At 37.7% G+C, this 15959-nt stretch overlaps 1 protein-coding gene across 1 annotated transcript in view; it reads left to right on the forward strand.

Annotated features, from left to right (window-relative positions):
• The window catches only part of LOC114053992 (lipoxygenase homology domain-containing protein 1-like), a 657625-nt gene that overhangs the window by 189660 nt on the left and 452006 nt on the right, over positions 1-15959 (forward strand). The window contains 1 exon segment of the mRNA XM_027877094.1: positions 2973-3104. Coding sequence (XP_027732895.1) covers positions 2973-3104 — 132 coding nt within the window.

Below are 15959 nucleotides of genomic sequence, written 5' to 3' on the forward strand. Positions count from 1 at the left end.
ACATGATGGGCCTTCAAATACTTGAAGACAGCTATCATGTTCCTCCTGAATTTCTCTCTCTCTCTCTCTCTCTGAGTGAAGCAAATAGTCACTTTGTTATAGCCCACTCCTTCACTATGTTGTTCTTCGGCTTTTATGCTGGCTTTGATACCCTCCAATAACATCTTCCTCAGATATCTCATCATGACATGGAGGTCAATCTTGAAGGTTATGCCAAAGGAGCATAAGCTCTGGCAGATACTACTTAGTTGAAGGGCTTTGAATATTGGTTCAGTGATGAGCTGTTATCTAAGGACCAGTCTAGCAAAGGACAAAAGATGCATATTATCAAATTGGCCACAACATAATGAACATTTTGGCCATGGTGATTCTTGAAGACTCTACCAACTTGTAGAGGATTTATTTTGCATAGTTGGAAGGAGTCCCTATATCAATTAAATCAGTGATCCTGCAGGAATTGAAGCATTTTTGGTCCCCTAACTCTTGACTCATAACTTTGAATTCAAAATGTTCTTTCCTATTTAGCCCTTAGATTTGTTACCTTTCTTCTTGTGACCTTGACTTTTTTTTTTTTTTTGGTAAGCCATTAGATGGTGCAATGGCTAGAACACTGGACTTGGAGTCATGAAGACCTGAGTTCAATTCTAGCCTCTAACAATTATTAGTTATGTGATTTTGGGCAAGTCACTTAACCTCTATCTACCTTAGTTTTTTTATCTATAAAATAGGGATAATAATAGCATCTACTTTCCAGGATGGTTGTGAGAATAAGAGATAATATCGGTAAAGTACTTTGTAAACCTTAAAGCATTATATAAATGCTAGCTATTATTGTTATAACAATAATAACAACAATAACAGTTATTATTATTATTGTTATTATTTTTGCGTGATGTGTCCTTCCCGATTCTAGACACCATGTAGGCCCTTGACTAAGATACCTTTCTACTGGTTTCTAACATATATTTAATCCTTTTGACCCTTGGCTTTCATCACTTTGTTGTGAGATGACAATAATACTCTTTAGTTTTAAAGGCTAGCTGCTTAGATCAGTCACTCTTCTAAGCTATTTATGCAATAGAACATTTTATATTGATGTCTACTATTCAAATGGCAGAAATTCATGGGAAAAAAGAAAAACAACAAAAACCTTGACCCAGGTTTCATGGAATGCATGATTCCAGGTTAATCACTGTTCCCTTTCTGAGACCTTTTATGTTGGCAGAGCTTAAGAATAAGAATCTGTGAAACTATCCTGTGAATTATAATTTCCCAAACAGCCAGAATGCAGGTATTAATTACATAATACAATATTGGCACATTCAAGGTCCCAGGAGGCATAGAATATAGCTTTTAGCACAATTGCCATGGCTCTATGAATAACCCAATGTTACAACAATGTCAAGATAATCAGCAGCAGTCACAAGGTGGGTATGTACCTATAGAATCATGTTTATTCATAGTGATGCTTCCTGAATGAGACTAGCCTTAATGATATTTGCTATGATACTTTAGTAGATCTCTGTTCTCATTAATAATGGCTACTCCTTCCAATGATGTTGATCACATTGCATCCTTGCTGTCTCATTCTGTGCAATTTCTTCTCTGAGTTCTCATATGTGTAGATCCTCCACCCATCATACTCAGAACCTTCCTTGAGCTTCTCTGATATCCCAAGGATACCCATGGAGCATGGGACTGCCCATTGGCTATCCTTCACTCTCACTACATGAACAATCAAGTCATGAAATAGTACAGAACTAAAAGTTGAGGTCCACCTAAAAGGCAAAGGAGAGGCAAGTGGTGGGCATAAGTAGTCTGTGAAGCATCACCAACAAATCAGTGCACAAGAGAAACAGTGTAAAAGATGTCATCACAGCAATGAATGACTAAACAATCTAGTCACGGGAGTATAAATGAATAGGAGCCAAAAGAAAAATGATTCTACATATTCTGGCAAATTAAAGCCCATTACTGACTTGCAAATGCATTTTTTGATCTTAGAAAGGGTAATTTACATAATGGTCGGGGGGAGTTCTGAAGAAGTCATGATTGTATAGTCCATTGCATCAAAAAATGCGATTAGAAACCGTTAATTCCTGTGAAGCCTAGGATGGAATTTATTCTACTCTCTCATGTTGACATATACTTGATTTCTAAATTATTGACTGTATTCAGGCTATTAAGAAACTGCTCTTGTTATATATTATTTATGTAGCACCAGACACGTATATGATATTTCACAGCTGTTGAGGTCTCCAAAGACCTGACAATCACAGAATGGTGATATATGAGCCCCGACCACTTAAAAAACAAAAACAAAAACAAAAAACAAATCCCTTGCTTTATCTCAGAAAATAACTCTCCCACCACAAAACCCCAGATACATGAAAATCTTGAATAATTGCACATATCATTAAAAGAAAAAAGCAATTGAACTTGATTAGAGATATTTGCTATCAGTATGAGGTGCCAAAACAATACAGTTCTTAATAATAAAAAAAGGTAAAGCAGTGAGTGTTTTCTTTCAGATTGGAGAGATTTTCCCCTTGCTTTGCACTGTCATCTCTCTGAGAAGGCCACAAGCAGTTTTGTTTGAAAGACATTTTGCAGTCAATGTCCCCTTTTAGGGAAGGCAGAGCACCAGGGGGTTGGAGGAGGCAACATTTGAAGCCAAAAGAAAATTACATTTTGAAAAAGTCATTTGATTCCTACAGCAGTGCTGCCCTGTTACTTGCATTCTCAAGGCAGCAAATGGATTTTATTGGAATACCATCCACGTGCAGCCTGCTGCTAAGAATAAAAAGGCACTTTCTGGTAACTATGCAATGTGGAGGGAAAAGATTTGGCAAGGCATTGAAATGGTGACAATAGCAGATCTTAGTGTGTGTAGTTGAACATATGGTGCGCCTCAGAGAAGAAACAAGTGACTTTGTGTGGATGACATCCTTAAAAAAAAATCTTTATTTCAGTTGGCAGGGAAAAACCAATGGGAACATCTGCGACAGCTAGCCAACAGGAGGAAAAGGCCAGAGAGTCTGGGAACCAAGTAGAAGCAACATACCAGTGCATGGCCCACATCCCATTCCCCTCTCCAGCCTCAAGTAAGTTACGGTTAATACTGAGACATAATAAGATGCCACTCTATTGGATAGTTCTATCTACCTGAATAGAGGCTTACCTGCTGGGAAATATAAGGGACAGGGCAAACACCTTTACATGTTAATTCTGGTTATTTTTTGCTTGCATTGAATGTTGCATTGTGGCGAACTACAGGGAGGACATAGAATGGCTTTTCAGAGGATGATATCATACCACACAAATTCCTTTTAAAACATTGTCATCTCTTTCATGGAGTTCTTGTATTTTATAACTTCTCTCTCTTTTTGGAATTCAATATTCATTTACTTACTATGATGTACTCTTTCAAGAGTACTATATATTATAATTACTATGTAATGCCCTAAAACAGTTTACCAGTATTAAATAGTTTAGTTTGAAAAAAAACCACTCAAACCACCTTCCAAAATAATAACTGACATTTTCGTCAGTTAGTCACTTAACTAGCATATATTAAGCACTTACTATGTGCCAGGCACAGTGCTAAGTGATGAGGATACAAAGAAAGGAAAAAGACAATTCTATTCTCAAGGAGCTCACAGTCTAATGGTAGAGATAACATGCAAATAAACCATGAGCAAATGTGATTTCTACAGGATAAAGGGAGATTGTGGTTGTGGTTTGCCCTTTATTCTCAAAGAGGACCATGATATCAGGAAGCTGACACCATGACTTGGCAAGTGAATTGAATTTAAGTGAGGGAGGGCTATGCAAAGTCACCAGCCTTACTTTCTCCTCCAGAGCCACCTGGGTCCAGTGGGCAGATACAGATCAGGACCACTGGAGATGGCCTAGGACGCAGTGGAGATCTTGGCCTTTTTTTTTTTTTCGCTTTTTTGGTGAGGCAATCAAGGTTAAGTGACTTGCTCAGGGTCACACAGTTAGTAAGTGTCAAGTGTCTAAGGCTGGATTTAAACTCAGGTCCTCCTGACTCCAAGGCCAGAGCTCTATCCACTGTGCCACCTAACTGCCCCTGTGTTTGGCCTTTTTAAGCTAAGGTCTTTCTGAGTCCTCACTTTGACTGAGGCAATGCCCATTCAGTGGTTATACCTGTTTAAGAAGTGATGAAATGTAAGTCACCTTTCCAAAAAAACACTTGTCATGGGCTTCTGAATAGTAATTGGCCAGAAGCCCATGCAAATGTTTTTTGAAAAGGTGACTTACATTTCCAAGAAGTGTTATACAGTTCAAATAAGCTTCACATTACCTCATATATGCCTAAGAACCTTGTGAAACAGAAAGAGTACAAGTTTCATGGGAGGCAATATGGCATAGTGGATAGAGTGCTTTACCTGGAATCAAGAAGACCAGGGCTCAAATTCTGCCTCTGATATTACCATCCGGGGGACCATGAGGCCCAAGTTAAATGGGAGATAATGATCAGAGGAAAGGTGCCAGCATTAAGGGGGACTGGAAGAGGTTTCTTGCAGAAGGTAGGACTTTAGCTGAGGTTTGAAGGAAGCCAGGGAAGCCAGGAAGTAGAGATGACAGAGAGAATACCAGATATGGAAGGCAACTAATGAAAATGCTCAGCTGAGAGAGAGTATTGTTGTATTTGGGGAACCACAAGGAAGCCAATGTCACTGTATTGTAGATACAGAGTAAGCAAATATGGTGTAAGAATACAGGAAAGGTAGCAAGGAGCCGTATTAAACAGGGCTTTATAATCTAATAGGTGATTTTATATCTTACCCTGGGGATAATAGGGAGACACTGGAGTTGCTTGAATTAGGGAGGCAATGTACTCAGACTCATACTTCAGGAAGATCAATTCGACAGCTGAATGGAGGATGGACTAGAGTGGAAAGAGATTTGAGGTAGGGAGAACAACCAGCAGGCTATTGAAATAGTCCAGGTGTGAGGTGATGAGGGCCTGTACCAGGATGGTAGCATTGTCAGAAGAGAGAAAGGGGAATATACAAGAGATGTAATGAAGACAGCTCATGACACAGTGGATAAGAGTACTATGCCTGGAATCAGGAAGACCTGAGTTAAAATCCAGCCTTATTTACTATCTGTTTGATCTTGAGTAAGTCACTTAACCTCTAGTTGCCTCAATCTTTGGAGGTAATAATAACAACTACCTCCCAGGGTTGTTGTGAGGATCAAATGAGATAATATTTGTAAAAAGTACTTAGCATAGTGCGTGGCACATAGCAGGCACTACATAAATGCATATTCCACTTTCCCTTTCTCCTTTATGTGATAGCAGAAACAACAGTACTTAGCAACTGATTGTGGGGGAGGGGAGAGGAGATAGTATGAAGAGTCAAAGATGACATCTGGGTTGTGGGCTTGGGTGACAGTAGTGAGAAAGTGAGGAAGAAGTGAGAGTTTGAGGGCAAAGATAATGAGTCCATTTTTGGACATATTGAATTTAAGATGTCTAAGAGACATCTTATTTTGAGTTATCCTGTAGACTGTTGGAGATGGAAGACCAGAGGTCAGGAGAAAAGTTAGTGTTGAATAAGTAGATTTGAGAATCATCAGTATTGAGATGATAGTTGAGTCCATGGGAGGTAATGAGTTCACAAAGTGAACTAGTATAGAGGCAGAGGTTCCCAAAATGGGCTATACTGATTCATGAGGGGCAACCTAGGGGGGTGGTAGCAGCCTTGGGTATAATTGGGGGACATTGAGTAAAGATAAAGGGGTGGTAGAAGCATAAGAAAAGAAGAAAAGATAAGAAAATTTTGAAAAACCACTCCTTCATTTTTCATCTGTTGTGTAACAGAGTTAAAGTCATAGTGATAACATTATTTTCCAAATAAACACACAAAATGCAAGTTATAACCAATTATTGGCCAAGTCTGCCAACACGTCTTAGCAAGCAAGTGTTGGCAGGCAAGCATGTTGTGCATTACGGGAAGTCCAGCATGCATTGGCAGGAATATGTGCATGTAACGACTTGTTAACAATATGATACTATATGGTTATATGATACAATATTGCATTATCAAAAATTCAATTCAAGAAAAAACACAAATTTACTGTAAATTATTAAATTTAAGATGCATAATTTAAAAAAATGTTTTATATTTTTTTTAAATGACACAATTTTAAAGAAATGTTAAAGGGTTATTAAAGAAAGTAGATTTCCATGGGGGTGCTGAGTAATTTTTTAAAGGGAGCAGTAGGCCAAATAAGTTTGGGAACCTCTATGTTATAGAGGCAAAAGAGAAGGCCCTGGACAGAGCTTTGGGGACCTGGATGAAGATCCTGGAAAGGAGGTGAAAACAGTGTCACAAAAACCTAGATCGGAGTTGTATCTGAAAGAAAAGACAGTGATCAACAGTATCAAAGGCTGCAAGGAGGACAAGAAGGATGAAGACTGAGAAAAGATCATTAGATTTGCCAATGAAGACATGGGTAACTTTAGAGAGAGCATTTTCAGTTGAATAATGCATTTGGAAGTCAGACTACAGAGAGTTAAGAAGAGAATGAGAGAAAAGGATATGATGAAAAGGAGAGAGGCATTGAGTGCAGACAGTCTTGTTAAGGAGTTGAGGAGGGAGTTTGGTTGAGGGCAATAGGAATAAGGGAGTGGTCTGTGGAGGACCAAGAATGGAGTGGAGTGGTGGCAGCCCAGGGTTCAGAATCACTGGATGGGGAGAGAATAATGGATTGGCAGTTTGCTATTGATTGATGAATGAATTCAGATAGGTTATCATTACCCACTGAGGTTCAGCCTGGGGGTGCAGTAGGCCCAGGGCTTTAGGCAGCAGTGGGTAGGAAAGCACTGAGTATGTGCTAGACACTTGCTAAATGCTTTTTCTTATTTGAGGCTCATAACAACCATGTGCTTAACTGAGGATTAGAGAAATGAAATGATTTGTCCATGGACACATAACCCGTAAGTATTGGTTTCCTGACTCTGGGTCCAATACTATCCATTGTGCCAGATCTCTGAAAAACAAAACAAACACTAAACAATCTTGAAATCTGTTTCCTCTCATTGGTGGAGATATTAAGGCAGAAACAAACTATTCTAGGTGCCACAGTACTGAATTTCCAGTCTCCACTGCGTATATTTGGACCCCATCTTGCTTTTAGATGTATTATATTACACTTTACTTGGAAGGGTAAAATATCTGGCATATAAGACATTCAGATTGGGTCATGTGGAGTAATACAATGGCATCTCAGAGAGCTTTATACTTTATACCGAGATAAATACCTTATTTTGTGTTCCCCAGATAAAATTCAAAATGTTTTCTCAAAGCTTCTGATCTTCTATGCTAGAGGTTCTTAATCTGGGAGATATGGAGCCCCAGGGGGTCTATGGCTAGATTTCAAGGGATTTATGAACTTGGATGGAAAAGAAATAACATTTTTTTTCTTACTGACCTTTAACTGAAAATTAGCATTTCCTTCAATTACTTAAAAACATTTGATTCTGAGAAGGGGCTTATATCAATTTCACCAAACCACCCAAAGTAACCATGACACAAGAAAGATTAAGAACTGCCCTAGGCAATCTTTTCCATGCATGTACAGGGACAGACAATAGTGCCTCCCACTGGGAAGCTTGAACATCTCTTCCATCACTGGCAAGAAAAACCCATTTTTGCTGTGTTGAACAATCTTGGGCCTGCCTTCTCTGGTTATACAAGAGTGCTGAAGTCTCTCAAAAAATGGAATGAGAACAATCAGAGTATTTCTCAGGAACATACATATGTTTTCTTACAACTTTTCACTGAAATCATGACGTGCTAAAACCCCAATCAGGTTGGGCAGCACAAAATAAATGTAGGATATTACTGAGAACAGCAGGCTTGGTTGAAATCATTTAGGAATGGACACTTTTCATAAGAGAGAGGCTTTTATGCTTTATGTAAGTTTGTCAGCTGTGACAAAGACTGTTTCAAATATGTTTCTGTCCTGGCCTTTGCAGGGAGAGAAGGTAATATTTTTGATGAGGTAGGCCAAGTCATTTCTGAAAACAATCAGTTTAGGCCTCATGATGAATTTAAGCCTGTTCAAATTAGTGCACTTACAAAGAGCACACATTCTAGAAGCTCAGTGGAGAGCATGAGTCATGCATCCGAAAATGACTTCTAGACTGCTCTTTATGACGGCCTAATGGCTCTATGCTGGAAAGATAGCCAGAATTGAAGTCAAAGAGAAAAGAGGGACAGGCGAAGTATTCAATGTATGTAAACATATTAATGGACATTATTTGAGCAAATTTGTTTTCCTTAAAATTTGTATTCCATAAAAATCCACTTAAGAAAAATACCTTTTTGTTCTTTTAAGGATCACTGATAAACATTTCATCCTGGTGTGGTGGATAGAGAACTGGCTTGGAGGCAGGAAGGCATAGGTTCCAGTTCTGCCTTTGAGATATATTGACCATGTGACCTTGAGCAAGTTACTTAACTTTTCAATAACCTAGGCAACTTTCTAAGACTCTTTAAGTTGCAGAGCAGGGATCTGTATGTGTAGAATAAATTCTTTAGGAGGTGGGATGTAAGAGTGATGAGGGGTGTGCTTTATAACAATGATATCACAGGTCCAATTAAGAAAAAAAGTAGCAATTCCTGAAGGCAGAGATGACTAAACTGAAAGGTGCATTCATTAAAGTTCTTTTCTTTTTAAAATTTTCTTTATTTTCTTTTGGTTACATTTTGAGTTTTGAGCTGTTTTCTTCCTTCCCTCCCAACTCTGCATTAGAGAAAGCCAACATTTGGTATAGATATATATGTGGAACCATATAATACGTATTTCAATATATCAGTTCTTTCTCTGGAGCATTTTCCTTCATAAGTTCTTCATAGTTGATTTGAATATTCATTTTACTCTGAATAGCTTAGTCATTCACAATTAATCTTCGAATGCTATTGTTATTGCTGTATACAACGTTTTCTTGGTTCTGCTTGTTTCACTCTACAAAAGTTCTTTTCTTCAGGAGGATGTATAACTTTTTTTTTTTTTTGGATTTTGAAACTAGTAATTGCAGATAAATTAAAATCATTCATATAGAATGTTGAGGCAGTGAGGTATCAGGAAAAACCCTGGGCTGGAAGTCAGGTGGAGTGAATTCTAGTCTAGTCCCTGCTTCTCTCTCACTTTTGGTGAGTCACTTACCATGCCCTGTATTGTGTTTTGAACAGAATAGGTGCTTAATTAATTTGCGTTAAATGAATGAGCAAGACCTTCTAGCCTCACTTTCTTCTTTGGTAAAATGAGGGGGCTGGTTGATTGATTTCCAAGGTCTTTTTCAGCTTGAAAATTTTCTGCTTCTATAATTCCAGAAGTGTTTTGAAGAGCTGGGAGGAGCAGAAGTGTTTGTCTCCAGTCATCCACATTAATTCATTCCAAAGGATGGGTGCACATGACAAGACTCTTTGCAACCACTCCATATTGGGTTTTTGTTCAAACCATTAGTTTCTCGTGAATTTACACATGGCAGATTTGCATGACTAACCTTTTTTTCTTGATCAAAATAGTTTGCTTGACCAGTGCTGCCTGGTTTTCTCACACTGAGAAAGAATGATGCTATCTTTCCTGACCATCTCTCTGTTACTTCATTCATTTTCTGCCTCTAGTCCGGCTTCCCCTAGCCCACCTGTTTTTCCTTGCTGCTCATCCAATATTCTTCTGAACCCCAGGCAACCTCCTTCCTTTCTGAACTTTTTAGATGCCTAATCTTCCAATGCACAGGCAATATCTGGCTTCATGAGGAAGTTGTTTGGTGGGATGGGTCAGAGGATAGGACAGAGCCTATGATCATAAATTTGAGTAGGAACTAACCTCAGAAGTCAGCTAGTACAGTCCCCTCACTTTTCAGAGGTTAAATGACATGGCCAAAGTTACACAGATAATAAATCACACAGAGCTAGGATTTGAACCCAGGTGAGACTGAAAGAAGACAATTGGGTCCCTGACACACAGCTTCTGTCCATCAAGATATAGGTTAGTCATCCCATATATGGGATCATAGCATTATAGTATTTGGACCTGGAAGAGACCTTGGAGCTGTAACTCTATCGTCACAAAGAGGAGAGCAATGAAGCCTAGATAAATGATTTGCCCAGAGTCACAGAGTAAGTAAGAGCGGTGGGATTCAAGGCCAGGTCCCTTGATTTCAAATTCAGTGATCTTTTCATTTCATAGAAAATATGGAGCAAAAGGAGGAAATTTGGTAACATTCAATTCTCTTGGCAAACAAATTATTTCATTGTTTTAACAGTAAATATGTCCTCATGAAAGAACTTAGTGTTTTATAGCAGAATTGAATTAAATGTTATGTCAGGTAGATATCATTCGATTAGTTGAATACTCCAAAAAATCTGGGTTGTCATCCCTGTGGATACTCCCTATATTCACACAGATCCTTATCTCTTTATACCTTAGTACAGTGGTGTCAAATTCCTATAGAAATGTGTCCATACCAAAGATCCCTGCAAGCCACATATTGACTTAGAAAACCATATATTGACATTATCTATCTTTAATTGTATTTTTATTTACTTTGTTTAATATTTCCCAATTAACATTTTAATCTTTTCCCATTCCACTCTGGAATCTCTGTGTTTGACACTTTTGCCTTAGTAGATCATCTTTATGAGTTTCTGTGAGTTTAAAAATCATCAGCTGGCCAATTCTTTGGTGATGAGCTTCTTCAAACTTAGCTGGCCGGACCTCAGATTACAGATACAGAAAGTCCATTGATGGGCTTGTAGTTGAAGCCTGTTCATTTTAGTAGGATCTGAAAGAACTTGTGCCTCACTGGTGTAGCCTTTGAGAACCTCTCCCTCAGTTTGAAGTATCAGAGTCCGACTTTAGTGGAGACATTAATGAAATATATAAAGCTGATAGCCTATTGGTTAGCTCTTTCTACTGACTTACAAATATTGCTGCTGAAAAAGCTAATATAGGCTTCTGTTACTTCATGAGATGTATAGCTTTTTTTTTTTTTTTTTTTTTTGTTGTTGAGGCAATCGGGGTTAAGTGACTTGCCCAGAGTCACACAGCTAGTGAGTGTTGTGTCTGAGGTCAGATTTGAATTCAGATCCTCCTGACTCCATGGCCAGTGCTTTGTCCAGCCTCAGACACAAAACTTACTAGCTGTGTGACCCTGAGCAAATCACTTAACCCCATTGACTAACCAAAAAAAAAAAAAGAAAAGAAAAGAAAAAGAAACCTATGCTTTCATTAATGTGAGTACTCTGGCCGCAGGAGATAATTACAACACTTCTATGACTTAGTAGAAGGTATCAAAAAGTTATTTGGACAGAAAAATTTATTACCCTGTTGTCAACTTTTAATAAGCCTATCCCAACTTGGCTGGGATGGTCCCTAGACCACCTGTCTGTCATTGGACCTGGATTCAAAACCTTCCCATCTTAGTAGGATTGTCCAGAGCTTATATACAGCTGGTCTAGCCTTCGGGAACTCAGGACTAAATCTATTCCATGATAAGGCACCAGGATTGGACTTTAATCCTATACATGACCTTAGAAAATCCATTCACATTAAGACTCAGTGGTAGCTCAATAGATTGACTTTATTCGTGGGGATAGGAAAATTAATTTTTTGAGGATTTGATACTTATTAAATTTGCATGAATGTGTATCTGGAAAAATAGCTTTTGATAAGGAATGGAATGCTAGATAAGATTAAAAGACATAGATAACTTTCCTGCATTCTCTATAGATTTCTTTGACTTACATTTGGTTGATGACTTAATTTTTCAATAGCTCAGTCTGGATACCTTGCCAAGTGCATTTGATGCAGTCTCCATTTCCTGCTTTACAAGAATGTGAGGATTTAGAACTCCTGGGGTACTTAGAAAAGGAAGCTACGCATATTATTCAATCATTAATTCAACACCTACTTATGATGCAAATCAAGCAAGAGTATTTTATCAAATATTCTTAGCAAGGAAATATCACATTTGATTGAAGGGGACGGAGAAGAGGCTTTGTGAAGGAGGAGGCATTTGAAATGGACTCTGAAGGGTGGGTAGCATTTAGAGAAGCAGTGCTGGACAAAGGAGTGGGGGGGGCCTCCCAGATGGGGAAACCTGAGTGGAGGGGGGAGGGATAGAAACAGAAAATCAAAGGACTTGCTCAAGAAATAACTGATCATCAGAATGTGTGCTGTGGATTAGGGAAAAGTAGGAAATATGACTGGAAAATTAGATTTTATCCAGATCATGAGTGCCATTGAGTTTGGATTTACTCCATTAGGCAGTGGGATGGGTGTCACTAAAGGCTTCTGGGGAGAACATTCACATAATCAGGGCTAAGCTTTACAAGATTAACACATCAGCAGCATGTCAGATGGGAGGAAAGAAGACATAGAGACCAGTTTGGAGGTAATTGCAATAATCCAAGCAAGAGGTAATGAAGGTTTAAGCTAAAGCAGCTGAAGAAAGAAAGGAAAGAAAGGAGGATGCAAATATGAGAGACAAAATGCAATCATGAGGCAGCTGGGGGGATTAGTGGATAGAGTTCAAATCCTGCTTCAGACTTTCACTGGCTGTGTCACCTTGGTCAAGTCATTAACCCTCTCTCAAATTTCTATCTATAAAATAGCACCTATCTTATAAAGTTGTTGTAAAGATGAAGCGCAAACCTAAAAATGCTATACAAAGCTAGCTATTGTTAGTCACTGCTATTAATAAAGTCTTAAAAAAGAAAAAAAAAATTTAGACCGATATCTTATACCATATAGCACAATAAATTCAAAATGGCTATGGGAAAGAATAGAGTCTGAATAATATTTATAGGTTTTGTCATTCCATTTGAACATATTTGGTGTCTCTTTTATTTGGAAATCTTAAAAGGGAATGAATTGGTTTTGTGTGACATTAAAACTTTAACCATATTTAAGCAAGTTGGCTGAATCAGCCAGTACTGTGTGTGTGTGTGTGTGTGTGTGTGTGTGTGTGTGTGTGTGTGTGTGTGTTTGAAACTTTGGGATATTTAGAATTTTAAGAGACCTTAGGGATCATCTTCATTTTTATATATGAGATTATTGTCATTTGAGGTGACTGTCATTCAGATGTTACGCAGTGGGTAATAGTGTCAGCAATAAAACCTTGATTCCTGGTGCACTGTTTTTACTAGTATAAAATGCTACTTCTTACTTGCATGAATAAGTACATGACTGATATAGCTTATCCTGAACACTGCCTTGGTCCATTTTGGATAATTTGACTGGGTTAAGTCAGTTTTCAGCTTAATTCATTACTTTTCAGATCAATTGACATTTATCAAACACTTGTTGTATTGTGAGGCCCTGAGATACAAAGACAAAAACAAATCAGCTTCTGCCCTCAAAGAGGTTGCATTTTTGGGGTAGTGGAAGAAGGGAAGGGAAGGTCTAGATGATATAATAAATATAAAAATAAGAAAAGTCAAAGCATTTTTTCAAGAGGAAGAGAGAGCTAATAAACGGAGAAATCAAGAAAGGTTTTATATAGGAGGTGGCGTTGGACCTGACTCTTGGAAGAAGCCATGGGTGCTAAGAGCTTGTGGTAAGGAGGGAATGTGTATCAGATATAGGCGACAGCCTGCCCAGTAGCATGGGGGTGGGAGATGAGTTTGGGGAACAACCAGGAGGTTGATTTGCTTTTAATGTAGAATGAATGAAAGGGATGAATATGAAATAAGTTTGGAAAGATGGGTGCCAGACTGTGGAGAGTTTCAAAGGTCTACTTGAGGCTTTTATATTTTGTCTTAGAGGCAATAGTGGAATACTGAAATTTTGAGCAGAGGTAACATAGTCAGACTTGCATTTTAGGAATATTAACCTGAAAATTGTGTGGAATATGGATTAAAAATAAGAATAATAATGATAGTTAATATTTATATAGGCTTACTGTGTACCAGGCACCATGCTAGGCATTATGCAATTATGTTATTTGATCCTTACAACAACTCCAGGAGGTAGGTGCTATTATTATCTCTATTTTACAGATGAGGAAACTGAGGCAAACAGAGGCTAAGAGACTTGCCCAGGGTCACATAAGTAGTAAGTGCCTGAGGCCAGATTTGAACTGAGGTTTTTCTGACTATAAGGCCTGGTGCTCTATCCAGTGTGTCACCTGGCTGTCTCTAATCTCTAACCTAGATGCATTAGAAAGGAGGGAGAAAGAAGCAAGGAGAACAAAAAGACTATTGCAGAAGTTTAGTTTTGTTTGCATATAACTGTGCTGGTGGAATGGAATTATAATTTATATTTTCTTTGAGCTGTTCAAATGATAAAAAAGTCATCTGTAAGTGTAGAAGTTAGACTCGATGACTTCAAAGGTTACTTCCAGCTCCAAAACTCTCATCTGATGACCACATAGAGTAAATAAATTTTTGCGAAGTGAATTTGACAATTTTCTTTCACCTATTTTTTTTTAAATATAGTGGTGGGGATCTAGGTTTTGCTTTCAATGAAATTGTAATTCAAAGGAATCACTACCTCCTTTGACCTGGACCCCAACTTTATTAATGTGGTCCAAGGTTGCATTAGTTTTTCAGCAGTCATATCATATACTAGGATCATATTAAATTTCTTATTGATATTCTACCCATGATCCAAGGACCAGCTTACATGCTACCTTCTCCATGAAGTATTTTATGAATCATAGATCATAGCAAATTAAGTTTAAACAAACATCTCACACCATATGCCACAGTAAGCTCTAATGGATATATGACTTATAGTAGAAATAAAAAATCACATCATAAACACATTAGAGGAGAATGGAAGAAAATGCCTTTCTCAACTTTGGATCAGGGAAGACTTCTTGGCCAAAGAAAAGAGGATGACAGGAGATAAAATAAACAGTTTTGATTACATAAAAATAAAATTCTTTTGGCCAAACCAAACCAATGAATCAAAAGAGAAACCGTTAACTAAGATTTTATTTCTTCATTAACTCTCCCTGATAAAACCTTACTATTCAAGCTATATAGGAAAATGATTCAAATGTGTGAGAACAAGAGCCACTCCCCAACAGATAAATGGTCAAAAGATGTTCACTAGTTCTCAGGGGAAGAAAACCATTCTATTAACAACCACATAAAAAGTCCATATCACTAAAAAAAAAAAAAGACCTGAAAATTGCAAGAACTGTGAGGTTCTGCCTCATATTCTATACACCAAATATTCTATACATATACTAAAAATAGAAAATGACAATTGTTAGAAGGGATGTTGTAGGATAGGCACACTAATGCCAAAATTTGGCACAGTTATTCTGAAAGGAATATGGAACTATGCTAAAAAAAAGTCACTTAACTGTGCATAGCTTTTGAAATACCATTATTAGACATATACCCCAAAGAGATCATTGAAGGAGAAGGAAAAAAAACATACATACAAAAATATTCATAGAAACACCCTTTGTTGTAGAGAAGAACTGGAAACCATAGGATTGCCCACATAGTGGGGAATGACTGAACAAATTATAGTGTATGAATATAATAGAATATTATTGCATCGTAAGAAATGATAAAAGAGATGGATTCATAGAAACCTAGGAAGACTTGAATGAACTGTTGCAGAGTGAAGTGAGCAGAGCCAGTAGAACAATTTATATATTTACTACAATACTGAAAAGGAAAACAACTTTCAAAGCCTATAGAACTCTGATCAATGCTCTTCCTTCTCACCTCAGCCTCTTAGTTTCCTGAGCTTTTTTCAAGACTCAGCTCAAATCTCATCTTCTGCAGATGGACTTCCCTAGTTCTTTCAATAAGTAGTAGCTTCATTTTTGATATTATTGATTAATTTGTTTTATTTGACTTTAATATTACCTACTCTTTATATATCATGTATATAGACAATTATTTTCATGTTGTCTATCCTATAGAATGTGAACTCTTAGACGGTAG

The sequence above is a fragment of the Vombatus ursinus genome, unplaced genomic scaffold (genome assembly GCF_900497805.2).
Source record: "Vombatus ursinus unplaced genomic scaffold, bare-nosed wombat genome assembly UNPS02014812.1, whole genome shotgun sequence".
NCBI classification, from domain to species: domain Eukaryota; kingdom Metazoa; phylum Chordata; class Mammalia; order Diprotodontia; family Vombatidae; genus Vombatus; species Vombatus ursinus.